The sequence below is a fragment of the Abramis brama genome (assembly GCF_963993115.1).
Source record: "Abramis brama genome assembly, chromosome: 1".
NCBI classification, from domain to species: Eukaryota; Metazoa; Chordata; class Actinopteri; order Cypriniformes; family Leuciscidae; genus Abramis; species Abramis brama.
In genome coordinates, this window is record NC_139963.1 from 7,777,640 (window position 1) to 7,793,644 (window position 16,005).

Here is a 16,005-nt window from a genome sequence, read left to right on the forward strand (position 1 = left end):
AAAACATGCTGGCCACAATTATTGTCACCCCTAGAAGTTTTTATGAGTAAAATATCTCTGAAGTATATTCTCATTAATATTTACCTTTATTTAGCACACCAGGGTGACTAGGAACATGAAATTGTCCAGCTATGACTTCTTGTTTCACAGGAGTTTAAATATGATGAATACACAAAGGCCAAATTCCCTTAATCATCCATCACAATGAGTAAAACCAAAGAATATAGTTATGATGTGCAGCAAAAGATTGTTGAGCATCACAAAATAGAAAGTGACTGTAAGAAAATAGCTAAAGAATTGAAAATCCCCATTTTGACCATCAGGGCAATAATTAAGAAGTTATAATCAACTAAAGATGTTATGAATCTGCCAGGAAGAGGACGTGTGTCTATATTGTCTTAATGCACGGTGAGGATGAAAGTTTGAGTGGCCAAAGACTCTTCAAGGATCACAGATGGAGAATTGCAGAGATTAGTTGAGTCTTGGGGGTCAGAAAGCCTAAAAAAAAAATTATCAAACAACCCTTACATCCCCTCATGTTGTTTGGGAGGGTTTCAAGAAAAATCCTCCTCGCTCCTCCGAAAATAAACTCCAGCATATTCAGTTGTCAGACACGACTGGATCTTCAAAAGGGACCGAATTCTGTGGTCAGATGAAACAAAAAAAGGGCTTTTTGGCAGCAAACCCACCAGATGTGTTTGGTGCACACAGGGATGAAGAGTACCCCATGCCTACGGTTAAATATACTGCTGGACCTTTAATGTTATGGGCCTATTTTTTTGCTGGAGGTCCTGGACATCTTGTTCAGATACATGGTATTATGGATTCTAGCAAATACCAACAGATAAAAAATCAAAACCTGACGCCTTCTGCTAGAAATCTTATAATGGGCCATGGTTGGATCTTCCATCAGTACAACGGTCCAAAACAAACATCAAAATCAACACAAAAATGGGTAACTGAGCACAAAATGAAGCTTCTGCCATGACCGTCCCAGTTCCCTGACCTGATGAGTGGAGTGAACTGAAGAGAAGAAGCACCAACATGGATCTGGGAATCTGAAGGATCTGGAGAGATTCTGTATGAAGGAATGGTCTCTGATCTCTTGTCAGGTGTTCTCCAAACTCATCAGGCATTATAGGAGAAGACTCAGATATCTTACCTTGGCAAAAGGAGATTGCAAAAAGTATTTATTTTATAACGTGATTTAACCCCCACTTTCAGTTCTTTTACTTCAATAAAAGGTTTGATTTTTGAATGAAAGATCAAAAGGATAAACAATGCAGATTTATTTTTTACAGCCATTTTTTATCATATTTACCAGGGGTGCCATTAATTCTGACCACCACTGTATGACCGAACCTAAAAATGTAATTCGCTGCTGGTTCCTTCGAGATTTTCCTATGGGGTTTTATAATGGAGTTTTCTGATTCATGTGTAAAATAAAGCCTGTGATAAACATAACTTCAGTACACTTTGACATGTTGTTCTACAAAGTAAATTACACACACCCATAGCAAAAACGTGAATTTTGAAACAATTATGTTCATTTTTGAAAACGTACGTTTTTAATAAGTAACTAGAAAAGACAGCTGAGGTGTGAGTGTGTGTGTAGTGTACTTTGTACAACAAAACATCAAAGTATCGTCCATGTTTATGTTTACCACAGGCTTTATTTTACTCATAAATTGAAATCATAGGGAACATTAACGCTGTGAAACATTATAACGCCATTATAAAACCCCATAGGAAAATCTCGAAGGAACCAGCAGCGCTGTATCTGCCAGTGACTCATGTCACTTTAATCAGTTACAACTAAGGTTGGTTATTGAGGCTGTTAAACTGTTCAGTTTAAAAGTACTTTATATTTGAGGCAATATTTTTAGCACCTTATGAATTAAATGGTACTTTTGACAAATGTAACTAGCTTCTGGCAGACGGCCTAGTAAATCGATGCATACAGAACTATAGAAGCTATTTATTTTAGTCGATAAAATTTAAATATGGGTATTTTTCTTACACGAACGCATGGCTTCACTTCAGAAGGCCTTTATTAACCCCCTGGAGCACTTTTATGATGGATAGATGCACTTTGATGGACTTCAAAACAGAAACGGCCATTCACTGCCATTATAAAGCTTGAAACATTTTTTTATACATAACTCAAATTGTATTAATTTGAAAGACGATGTCATACATGATGTCATATACATCTAGGATGGCTTGAGGGTGAGTAAATCATGGGCTAATTTTCATTTTTGGGTGAACTATCGCTTTAATGTCATAATTTTCATTTTTACATTTTAAGTAATAATTTAAACTTTTCATCTCATAATTTTGACTTAGTATGTCAAAAATGTAACTTTCTATGTCATAATTATGACTTACCAGAGCATGTTTTTTTTCTTATATGGCAAAATGGGCTTCCATATCCTTCTCGATGTGTTAGAAGTTAAATGACTGCACCACCATTATGACCTTAAGAAATAAAAAATACCACACAGGTTTATTCAGTTAAATGAAATAGATGGACACTTTTGCTCAGGATGTCTCCACCACTTTTTCAAACCAACGTACAGAAGACATGCAGTGCAAAGAAAAGCATCTCCATCATTCTTTATAGTCCTGACCAAACAGGGCCTGCATCTCGTAAGGCGACACTTAGTACTTAGTACACGTAAAAAAAAATGATACATTTTGTTAAATGCCGCCATCACTTCTTTATTTTTATAAGTTTGCCAAAATATATGGTGGCATAATAATATTAATTATAAACTCCTGTGGTGAAGGCAGTAAATTGCTCACTGCAGGCTATAATGTGAGAATCAAGACAATTGCCCATCAAATAAAGAAATAAATGAAAATGAAATGAAAAATCAAGATAATTATCACAGATGAACACAACTTTTATGAATTGTGAAGCCTAAATGCAGCTGCCAGAAGTAAAAAAGCTAGTTTTGCTATAAACGAACCACAGTCCCACGACTTCAACATCACCATCACTAAACTTCCGACAACTCTTTCAGTTTTTATCTAACAACATTTTCCCAGAACGTTTGAGTTAGAATAGTTTGTAAGAGCACAATTATAACCATAACAATGCTGTAAAAGTGGACTGAGTTTACCTGTTCAGCGTGATGACGTTTAATCTACTCGACAGTCTCTGTATAGTCACATTTGCTACTTGTAAGCAACAAGACACATAACAGTGGGGTAATAGTGATGTATTTTATGTCGTAGAATAAAACTTGAAAGTGTATTGAGCTTGTGTTCCATTTAACCAAAAAAAACATTGACTTCGGGAACCGCGTTTTGGCCTAAAAAATTATTTCTGCACCACCCCATTAGACGTCCAGAGAGGAGGAGCTGGACGTCATTTGACAACTTGATTTATTTTGGACACTTTTATCACCATGGACACTTAATTCCCCTTCTTTGGACATTTTATGTTAAATGTCCAAATATGTTAAATTTTATGTTATGTCTCCGAGGCCTGACACCGCACCCACTGTGTCGATCTGTTGCTCCTCCAGCCACAATATGTAGCCTATTACATCCATGCATGAAGGTTTACAATTTTTACATGAACCATTTCAAATGCACGTTTACTAGGGGTGTGACGAGATCTCGTGTTACGAGATCTCGCGAGATTAAAACGTGACGAGATTTCTCGTCGAGGTGAAACTTTGTCTCGTGAGTTGTTGTGATGTCAGCGTGATGGAGCGTGAGGGTGAAATATTGAAGTATTGAAGATACCCCTGCCACTTTTAAAGGAACACTCCACCGTTTTTTGAAATAGGGCTTATTCACCTTCTTTCCTACATTTAGATAGGTGGGCAAATGCATTTTTGTCTCAGTGCATGCATTGTTTTAGTTTGACAGGGTCGGCGCTAGCTTAGCTTAGCATAATGAATGGAATCCTTTGTTGCCAGCTAGCATGTCCTGAGTAAAAGTGATATAAAAAATAGAAAAAAACTCACCTAATTACTTCTTGTGGCCTGCGTGTTCACAATGAGTACAAATAGCGATGCAGATTAACACTAGGCGATTTCTTAGGCAGATATTGACTTGGGACTATATTAGGGGGAAGCACAGGCGAAGCACTGCTACTTGGGCGCAGAGATATCACGCCCAAGTAGCAGTGCTTCGCCTGTGCTTCCCCCTAATATAGTCCTTAACCCTCTGGGGACCAAGCTGTTTTTGGGGTCCTTGAGATGTTCTGACATGCCTTGACATTTGTGCTTTTTTCAGTTATTTATAAACATGTTAATGGCAAAGGTGTAAATTCACTCTATATAGCACAAACAGGGCTACCATAATATGCGAGCAACGTGTATGTAGATGTTTGTATTTTTAAGAGAATAATGTTTATGCGTGGTTATTGGAAAAAATTTAAATGAAAGTTGCTGAATTAAGACCACAAAACACATTAAATATGTGTCCACAAGACTTTTGACTAATGGATGTTGTCCCTTTGAGTTCTAGCTTCAAAATTATGTGAAAATAGTCTTGCTTTATCGTTCACAAAAAAAAATACATTGATTTAAATGGTGTAAAACAGGTTTTGCTTGGAAAGCCAATATGCGAGGGGGAGGAGTAGTTTACACCTTAGATTACAATGTCCCACCCACTCTGCATAATTAGCCATTCATTCAGGTGTGACACTGACTGAGCCACAATGCAAGGACAAAAGATGTATTTAGAAGACTTATATTGACCATTTAAGATTTCGCTTACATCTCTCTTGTAAATAAGTTTTGCTATTTTATTAAAAATGTTACAATTACAACAATAATTACAATTTCAACAATATTTCAAGTGTACTCTTTCTTTGTAAAAAAGAAAAAGAAAAAAGATTATAGGCCTACATTTTATCATATGTATTCATTAGTTTGAATATAGCCAACTGTCACGACAGACTAAAAACAAAAGGTGTGAGGACTCAAATGCTGGAGAAAATAAGAATTTATTAATGAAAACACAAAACAAACCCACGAGGGGGAAAACAGAACTAAGTAAATACAAAAACAACAACAGACTAAGAAAACTCTGGAAAATCTCGGGGAACAGGAAACAAAAGACAACGTACCGACACAGACTGCAAACAAGAGGGAACTAATAAAGGGAAACTAATCAGGAGGGAACAGGTGGATGAACTCAAACAATAATCAGATAACAAGGGGGAGGGATCAGACAATAACACGAGCACATGGCCCAAAATAACAAAACACCCATGTGCAGCACAAGACAGGACAGGCATGTGACATTACCCCCTCCCTACGGAGCGGCTACCAGACGCTCCATAAGACCCGGACGGGACGGAAGGGACAGACCAGGGCGGGACGGGAGGGACAGACCAGGGCGGGACGGGAGGGACAGACCAGGGCGGAGACTTTCTCTCGGGCGCCCAGGGCGGAGACTTTCCCTCGGGCGCCCAGGGCGGAATCAACAGTCCATCGGGCGGCCAGAGCGGAGACTTTCCCTCGGGCGGCCAGGGCGGAGACGCCCCCTCGGGCGGCCACGGCGGAGACGACAGTCCATCGGGCGGCCACGGCGGAGACGACCCCTCGGGCGGCCACGGCGGAGACGACAGTCCATCGGGCGGCCAGGGCGGAGACGACCCCTCGGGCGGCCACGGCACTGGAACAGACACCGGCTCAGGCACAGGAACAGACACCACCGGCTCAGGCACTGGAACAGACACCACCGGCTCAGGCACTGGAACAGACACCACCGGCTCAGGCACTGGAACAGACACCACCGGCTCAGGCACTGGAACAGACACCACCGGCTCAGGCACTGGAACAGACACCACCGGCTCAGGCACTGGAACAGACACCACCGGCTCAGGCACAGGAACAGACACCACCGGCTCAGGCACAGGAACAGACACCACCGGCTCAGAAACAGGCACCACCGGCTCGGGCTCAGGAACAGGCACCACCGGCTCGGGCACTGGAACTGGCACCACCGGCTCGGGCACTGGAACAGACACCACCGGCTCGGGCACAGGAACAGGCACCACCGGCTCGGGCACAGGAACAGGCACCACCGGCTCGGGCACAGGAACAGGCACCACCGGCTCGGGCACTGGAACAGACACCACCGGCTCAGAAACAAGCACCACCGGCTCGGGCTCAGGAACAGGCACCACCGGCTCGGGCACTGGAACTGGCACCACCGGCTCGGGCACTGGAACAGACACCACCGGCTCGGGCACTGGAACAGGCACCACCGGCTCGGGCACAGGAACAGGCACCACCGGCTCGGGCACAGGAACAGGCACCACCGGCTCGGGCACAGGAACAGACACCACCGGCTCAGGAACAGGCACCACCGGCTCGGGCACTGGAACAGACACCACCGGCTCGGGCACAGGAACAGGCACCACCGGCTCGGGCACAGGAACAGGCACCACCGGCTCGGGCACAGGAACAGACACCACCGGCTCAGAAACAGGCACCACCGGCTCGGGCTCAGGAACAGGCACCACCGGCTCGGGCACTGGAACAGACACCACCGGCTCAGGAACAGGCACCACCGGCTCGGGCACAGACACAGACACAGACACAGACACAGACACTGGCTCCGGCTCAGGAACAGACACTGGCTCCGGCTCAGGAACAGACACTGGCTCCGGCTCAGGAACAGACACTGGCTCCGGCTCAGGAACAGACACTGGCTCCGGCTCAGGAACAGACACTGGCTCGACGGCGGTCATCTTGTCAGGGGACACAGGCTCGGCAGACGTGACGTGAACAGTTCTTGCGGCGGCCATCTTGTCCGAAGACACAGGTTCGGCGTCGGCCATCTTGTCCGAAGACACAGGCTCAGGAACAGTCTCCGGCTGGGCAGGCTGGACGTGAACAGTCTCTGGCTGGGCAGACGTGACGTGAACAGTCTCTGGCTGGGCAGACGTGACGTGAACAGTCTCTGGCTGGGCAGACGTGACGTGAACAGTCTCTGGCTGGGCAGACGTGACGGATCGCTGGGGTGGTGCAGGCAGTGCAAGCAGCTCGGGCGGGGCCAGTAGGGCAAGACGCCTGGGCGGCGCGGGCAGAGCAAGATGCCTGGGCGGCGCGGGCAGAGCAAGACGCCTGGGCGGCGCATCAGGGACGGTAGTCATCTCCGGGATGGTCTCCGTGTTAGGAGCCACCGGACTCGGGACCACCGGACTCGGGACCACCAGACTCGGGACCACCGGACTCGGGACCACCGGACTCGGGACCACCGGACTAGCCACGGAGGGGTTCTTCCTTCTCCTCCTCCGTTTCGGAACCACTGGAACTGGGACCACTGGAACTGGGTCCACCGGAACTGGGATCACTGGAACAGAGACCACTCCCCTGGCGATCCTCTCCCGATGGCGAATGAAACCCTCCACCATCGCCTCAAAACTGACATGATCAAACGCTCTACAGATCAGCCAGTCCATTGGTTCATCCAGCGCATAATTAAATAGATCCCTGCAAGCCTCCTCGCCCAGGTTCAGCCCTTCAGCAGCGCGACGGAACCTCTGACCGAAAACCCTCACCTCCATTCCCTGCTGACGGAGGGAGACCAACTCCTGAAATCGGAGAATCCGCTCCCATTGCGGACAGGAGACAGGTTGCGGCTCTCTTCTCCGCTGAGTCCTCATAATGGTCGGTACGTTCTGTCACGACAGACTAAAAACAAAAGGTGTGAGGACTCAAATGCTGGAGAAAATAAGAATTTATTAATGAAAACACAAAACAAACCCACGAGGGGGAAAACAGAACTAAGTAAATACAAAAACAACAACAGACTAAGAAAACTCTGGAAAATCTCGGGGAACAGGAAACAAAAGACAACGTACCGACACAGACTGCAAACAAGAGGGAACTAATAAAGGGAAACTAATCAGGAGGGAACAGGTGGATGAACTCAAACAATAATCAGATAACAAGGGGGAGGGATCAGACAATAACACGAGCACATGGCCCAAAATAACAAAACACCCATGTGCAGCACAAGACAGGACAGGCATGCAGGGACGGACTGGGACTAAAAAACGGCCCTGGACTTTGACTAGGCCCGGCCCAAAGCAATCGGCGCGCGGAAACTCGACAACAACAACAATAACGCCTGGCATGAGTGCCACAAGACTTTAATTGTGGCTCATGATACTATACCATCCAAATTATAGCAATAGCACTGATGTTGACTAGATGTTGTGTTAAAAGCATATTATTCTAGATTAACTTGAATACTCACATATAAATGGACTTGGTCTAAGCTCAACCTGAATAAACAGATCGAATGGATTTAAAAAAAAAAAACAGGTTTTATTCAAAAATAGCATGGATGGAATAGATTATATAATATGCTGTTATAACAGCATATTATACAATCTATTCCATGCTGTCTTAAAATGAATTTATTACTTAATAATCTTAATTAATTTATGCAGTAATTAATCTTACTGCACAAATAATAATACCACATCTAAATGAAAATACACCATTACAAATGTAACCAAAGTTTGTAAGCATTAACTGTAACGTTACCAACATTTTTAAAAGTAAAAGCACAACATATTTCTTAATATTAGCTACTGCATGTGGCATTTTACAGCTAAAATGTTGAAGTTTAGCTGTTTTAACTACTGTAATCATTAAAAACGTAGCAACCTGAATATCACTTCCTAACATCATCCCTAGCAAGTAACTCTCTTTCTCCTCTCATGTTCCATACTTACTTGCCCTGGATCTGCCTGTGGAACCAGCTCATCTTTCTGTCCCTCATCACTGGTGGCATGTTGCTGCATAGCTGTCTGGCTCACTTCTTCACTGCTGCTAATATTTAACTGCGAGGTGCTGCTGCTGGCTGTGCTGCTAAATATTTCAGTTAGTTTGCGATATTTAGCGGCTTCAGTATCTAAATTCCGCAATTTTTTTTTCTCTCGCCTTCTCAGCCACACCCTTTTCTTTCCGTTTTTTACCCGCGGCCGCGTTGCATATTGTTTTGCTTGTTTCTATGCTTCTATCTAACGTCTTTGCTTTTCCTTACTTGGCGGCCACGGCCAGTGCAGCTGGCATCCAACTTAAAGGTGCATTGCTGCCACCTACAGTACTGGAGTGTGAAACAGATTAGTGGGGGAAAAAAACAGGTGATGACTGCGTGCGTGCGTGGCGGGTGGTGGGCCGGCCCGCCGGCCGTCCTGGAGTACCGGCCGTTCTGTGATTCTCCAGATCACACAGATGGCCAGTCCGCCCCTGCAGGCATGTGACAGCCAACATTGGAACATCTAACATCTTAGTCTATGACTTTATTTTTGACATATATATATATATATATATATATATATATATATATATATATATATATATAACGTTAGATATGAGTGTACCCAAACTGTACCCAAATCTAGTCAACAAGTGACTGACTGCAACGTTGTTTTTATGAAATATTAGGGTATATAAATGCTAATTTGCAGTTTAATACGTTGCTTATACAAATACATTTTATTTCAATATTCCAGTCGATTTTTACTCATCTCAGTAGGCTATAGCAAAGCAGTTTATTCTTTCACACACAGACGCGCGATTTATATTTAGGCTAAACAGTCTTTACAAATATGTACCCTTCATTCATCTCACAGAAAGGCGAGTCATATTATAGAAATGCGATTCATCTTTTTGCGGTTTACATAGGCCTACACTAACGTTATTTCATGACGTTATTCCACACTTGAGAAAAGAAAACAGCCTACCTCACTCCTCAGCGGGATCTGCTCCTCATATCAGGAGATATTGCTCCTCATATCAGCACTGTTCTGAGGAATCTTTTCTCCATAAGGTAGGCTATATTATGCCTCACTCGATCGCGACGCGCTTTGTTTACAGCTGATGTGGGCGTTTCACAGATCTTCAATAGTTCTCAGAATTTGCGTTTGAATAGCACGCGCTCTCCGGGGAGTGGTCACATTACTGTGAATTAGCTCGTAATGAGCTCGACTGGAGTCGCTCTCTTTTTATACAGATTACAGAAGCTGAGAATATTTGTTTTTTATACAAGTTACTTCATTTAACAGATGCGATCTCAAGCTTTATGCCCGTGGGTCTGTTTGCCTGTTTGACTGAATTTTCGCGGAGTTATAGATCATTTTCGAACGCGTTTCAAATGGGAGTTTACTGGCAGAGAGAAGGCAGAAATCGCATCATGTTAATTTTTCTTTATTTGTCAAAAAGCAAAACGCTTTATTTTTATTGTGAGTATACAGAAAAAAAATAGAAACTGAACAGGATCAATTGATGTACTACACGAAAATGAAAGATCAAAATTAACAGAGCATTTAGTGTTTATTTTCATTGCTAAAAAAAAAAACGAGCAAAATGCGCGGGCGCGTTCTTGGTCCCCAGAGGGTTAATATATAAGTCAATATCTGCCTAGGAAATCGCCTAGTGTTAATCTGCATCGCTATTTGTACTCGTTGTGAATACGCAGGCCACAAGAAGTAATTAGGTGAGGTTTTTTTATTTTTATATTACGTTTACTCAGGACATGCTAGCTGGCAACAAAGGATTCCATTCATTGTGCTAAGCTAAGCTAGCACTGACCCTGTCAAACTAAAACAATGCATGCACTGAGACAAAAATGCATTTGCCCACCTATCTAAATGTAGGAAAGAAGGTGAATAAGCCCTATTTAAAAAAACGGTGGAGTGTTCCTTTAAATCATTTGTGTGCCAGGCCAATCACACACACACACACACACACACACACACACTCACTGTCCCTCGCTCACTCTCTCACTCGCGCGCACACACGCTCACTCCCGCGAGCATACACGCACACTCACTGTTGCTCGCACTCTCACTCACTCGCGCACACTCTCGCACACACTCAACCCGTCGTGGAGGACCGTTAAAATGAATCATGCTAGTCTTTCTGTCGTGATGTCCTGAAGCATCGCAGACGCGTAGGTTGTCGCCCACTATGACACACTATACGAAATTAAACGATCGAATCTTGCGTCCCGACGCCCGTTGCCCTTTACGAATCTCCACGAAACGGATCGTGCCAAAATCGCGCTAAAATAGTGTAATCTGAACCAGGCAGGTCATAAATATTTGACCTATCGCGCAAAGAACCTATTAAAGCACTAAGACATGGGAACAGTATAGCTAACATTCACATAGGCTATCAAGTCATATCGATATCGCAATATTAAACAATGTTATCGCACATCGCAGCTTTTCCTCATATCGTGCAGCCCTAGTTACTGCCCAAAGGTCTCAACTGCTGCCAGAAATCGTCGACATGCTTATATTCTTGAAAAAGAACATGACCATAATCTTAGGCTGTTCTGTGTTGTTAATTTATCTCTTTTTCATGCTTGAAGAAAAAATTGTTTCTGTTTGAACTTGTAGTTTTGAGAGAGCAGTACTTTGATTATGGATACACACTTACTGTTTGCATATAAAGTGTTATTTCAGTTATTTATATTTATTTTATTTATACTGTTTTATTTTTTTATGTTCGATTTGTGGAAAGGAGTTAGATTTCTCATGTGAAATCGTACAGGGGAGAAGCCAAACGGTAGAGTTTATTGCAAAACATTTTGCAGTGTTTGCATGTCCTTTACTGCATAGAATTCATTAAAATAGAAGTAAAATAACATTCATTACAAGTTGATTTCAAAATGCACCTAAATTGTTTTGCATTTTGTGATTTTCAGTTGAATAAAAGACTATTTTCCATTCATATATTTCATCATTGAGGATTTCTTAAAAATTGTATAAAAATCTCGTCTTGTCTCGTTCTCGTGAACCCAATCTCGTGTCTCGTCTCGTGGAGTAAGCGTCTCGTCACACCCCTAACGTTTACTAATACCAAACTTTATGGTTTTGTTGGTTTTGTTTTGTTGATTAGAGACTCATTGACTCTTTGTTTATTTATTTATTTCCCTTTCATTTTTACATAACCTATTCATAGCATGTCTGTTGGAGGACCATCAAAATAAAGTGTTAGCAGATATTAAGCAGACTGTCTACTGATAGGCTACTGTAATGACTGATATGGAGTTGCAAAGTTACTTAAACATAATGTTTAAAAGTAGTTGTTTGGTAAATAGTTAGCAAAAAAGTTATTTTTGTTTGTGTATATTCCATTAACAAATTAATCCTCAAATAATATATATATATATATATATATATATATATATATATATATATATATATATATATATATATTTTGTTTTTTTTTGTTTTTTGTTTTTTTTTCGTTTTTCTATATGTATCGCATTTATATGGCCCTGCTGGGATTTATTTCCTCGTTTCAAACCAGGAAGTGTAAAAAATAGTCCATTCGAGGAGGAGCTGCTGGATGTTTACCTGTGATATTTACCTGTCTCACAGTTAGGGTTGCCAACTTTCTGAAATGGAAATAAGGGGGGGGGGGGGGGGGGGGGGTCTGGTGACACGCCCCCCAAGGAAGAAAATTTTGACATTTTTTAAAAAAAATAACTCCTGAAATGATGACTTCTGGTGAATATTGTGGAAACTTTTGATATATTTAGATAAATATATTTAATATATTTAATACATTGTAGCATATTATAATACAACTTATTAGGCCTATATTTATAGAATAGCAAAGTAGGCCTAATCAATATACAAGACTGAACAACATAAGTTAGATGTGAAATATAAAGCCTATCATGATCATTTTGCCAACAATGAACCATGGATTTGTTTAGTTTATAATACGTTTTATTTTTAACTTAAACAAATACAACATATAACATTCAAAACTTATCGGCTTAGACTGCATTTGAAGAAAAATAAACAACAGTTTTCTGTAGCCTTGTGCAAACTTATTCAATAGAATTAGACTTCTAGAATGTTCTTTCCAGTGCAAAAAAATATATTTTTAATTTAATTAGACAACATTTTAAGGAGGTGTAGTGCAAATATATTTATATAATTATACTTCCATCATAGTTAACTTTCTTTCCAGTGCAAAACAATAATATAAAAAACATAAATAAAAAAACAGCTAATAAAGAAAATCTAAAATATTGCACTCAAATACTGCATTCAAGCAATAAAACACCTGTATGTATGCACATGGAAAATCTCACAGAAATAAATAAACCTCCAGACTAAGCACATTGTGCAGCTATTTTTTCCATGTGTACTTTTTTTGATTTCTTTACAATGTTAGGCTAAACCTGTACTATCTCTTTTAATATAATCACTTTCTTATGAACTATATTTGAGTTTTAAAAATCCACATGATTACATAGCCTACCATATCAGCCTCTGGAGACGTCTGACGGACAAGGAACCTTGACATCGCTCGGCCGTGTATTCATTGTCCCTCACGCATTCCAGCCACGGGTAGTCATTTTCCCATTCAGTTCTATATTTTTATGCTCTTTTCTTTTTCGCCGGCTGCTCGGAGGTTGTCATTTTTACATTTCCCGCTGTTGTTACTTGTCGTCATCGTTGCTACGATACGTGACTCACAATGACTGAAACGACCAATTAAAAGGGCATTCTCTGATGATGTAAGATGTTAAAAACGCTACGCTGATCATAGACAAACAGGGGGAGAAATTATACCGCACCGTCGTTTTTTTTTTCTTATCGCCTACAAATGTCTTCGTTCATAGTCTGACATATATTAGAAGCTATGTGTCTGTCATGGATTTGCACTGAATTGATTCTCAAAAATACGGAACAAAGTGCGTTCCGTATCAGTTCAATACGGAACAAGACTTTTATGTGTCAAATACGGAACGATTTGGCAACGAATCGAAAGCAGTCGATGACTGTAAAGACGCCATTTCGGAAGATAGAAAATCATCAATCGCTTCACATGTGACAGTAAGTTCGTTAAACTTTTCATACCTGTAATATCGATAAAGTATTTGCATCTCAACACACATTATGCCGAACTCAAACTCAAATACATGATAAAGTTGAAGGTTACTTTCGTTATCTAGGCCTACGTCACGACACGTCAACTGTTGGTTAAACGTATAAAATGGTTAAACGTAGGCTACACATACTTTTTTCTTTAACAGGAAAATATTAGTTTAATGTTGAAATCTTCGGTTGGATTTAAATACGTATTCAATTATTTTTATAATCTATATTATATGTGTATTGAGTGACAAAGTAATACTGGGGAAAGAAACTGTGGTCATAAACATAAAAATAACATATGCGAGACGAATAAACGGATTGTGAAAAACACCTGCAAAAGTTCAGAAGTGTCATTTAGGTTGTATCGGCGATTTCAGGCCCAAACATAAATGATCACGTTCATCTAATCTTTCCTAACGATCCGCTAGCTGCCCGCCCCATAAGCAAGCCGTCAAAAAAACGCGTCTCTAGGCAGCCTAGGCTCTGAGATCTGCACACAAAAACAACTGCGCTCACCAACACTCAAAACCAAAACAAATAGTGTTCCAACCAATCACCGACAGGGGTGGGTGTTGTGAGGTTTTGCGCTCGTGCACGGCTGCCTATGACGGCTGCACGCGTTGGTGAGCGCAGTTGTTTTTGTGTGCAGATCTCAGAGCCTAGGCTGCCTAGAGACGCGTTTTTTTGACGGCTTGCTTATGGGGCGGGCAGCTAGCGGATCGTTAGGAAAGATTAGATGAATGTGATAATTTATGTTTGGGCCTGAAATCGCTGATACAACCTTTAAAGTGAAGGTGAATCCAAGGCTGCTGTGTTTGAAAGTGTGGCCGACATGTTGCTCTACAAACAAACACTATTAACTGGAGAAAAACTGCTGTAGCCTACGTTAAGTTAAAATGAATTAAATGGCATTTAAATAAAATGTGTCAAAATTCAATTGTGTTTTGTGCATGTTTTCTGTGTCCACATACAGAGGAGAACCATCTTTAAAATGAGTGCATGTGAGGAGAGAGAGAGAGAGAGAGAGAGAGAGAGAGAGGAGGAAGAGGAGGAGAACCGTACCTGTAAAATGAGTGTGTGTGACGAGAGTGAGGAGGAGGCGTCTGTTCACACTCAGAGAGCAGCATCTCCAGTATCCAGCTGTGTGTCCATGAAGAGTAACATCTCCATGGCTATTCCCCCTGATCTCAGTGATGGACCATCTCCAGTATCCAGCTGTGTGTCCATGAAGAGTAACATCTCCATGGCTATTCCCCCTGATCTCAGTGATGGACCATCTCCAGTATCCAGCTGTGTGTCCATGAAGAGTAACATCTCCACGGCTATTCCCCCTGATCTCAGTGATCCCCCTATGTTCAGTGATGGACCTGCTGTGACCTCTGACCCTGAGTGAGTATCATGAAGTTCAGGGCTGTCTGGTCAGTCAAGATATTATAGGTTCATCGCCTCTAAAAACTGTTAATAACACACATACAGACAAAAACAAGCTTGTTGTATGGTTGCACAAATAGTTGTTAAAATTAAGGGAAAAAGGCTATATAAAATATGTATCCAAATTGAATATATTTATAGATGATAGTCTTGGAATCTATATAACTAGTTAGTCTCTTACCTGGCGACCCTATTCTTGAACATAGACTGGAAAATTATATATCCAAACTTAAATGGTCAAATTTGTCTCAAACTATCAATATGCTCTGGGAGTTTTAGGCGCAGTAGCCAATATGGCCGCTAGGTGACATTCAAACTCCATTTGGTGATTTAAAAACTTGAAGGGTTTTAATTTCATGAATGCTTTGGACTACTGGGCTCTTTTGATAAAAGACACATAGGGTTTTATTGCTGAAGTGAAAGCAAGCAACAACAGAATATATATGTTATTGCTTACATATACTGACTAAAAGAAAAAACATTAAAAGTCAGCTTGTAACAATGAATTGACTAATTCACCGTTAATAAATATACGTTTAATTTTACACTATTTTACTTTAATATAGATGTAATGCTCTGTTTGTAATTGTAATTTAGAAATGATACTTTTGTGTGCAGAGGGTTTATAGAATGTTTCTAATTGTATTATTAGGGCTGCTTGATTATGGCAAAAAATCATA

The 16,005-nt window shown here is 41.4% G+C and overlaps 1 protein-coding gene across 1 annotated transcript in view; it reads left to right on the top strand.

Moving 5' to 3' along the window:
- Nucleotides 1-13,561: 13,561 nt before the first annotated feature.
- The window catches only part of LOC311080078 (NACHT, LRR and PYD domains-containing protein 3-like), a 42,702-nt gene continuing 40,258 nt past the window's right edge, over nucleotides 13,562-16,005 (top strand). Inside the window, exons 1-2 of the mRNA XM_084109843.1 lie at nucleotides 13,562-13,852; nucleotides 14,868-15,283. Coding sequence (XP_083965969.1) covers nucleotides 14,886-15,283 — 398 coding nt within the window. The 5' untranslated portion in view covers nucleotides 13,562-13,852; nucleotides 14,868-14,885. The remainder of the gene's footprint in view (nucleotides 13,853-14,867; nucleotides 15,284-16,005) is intronic.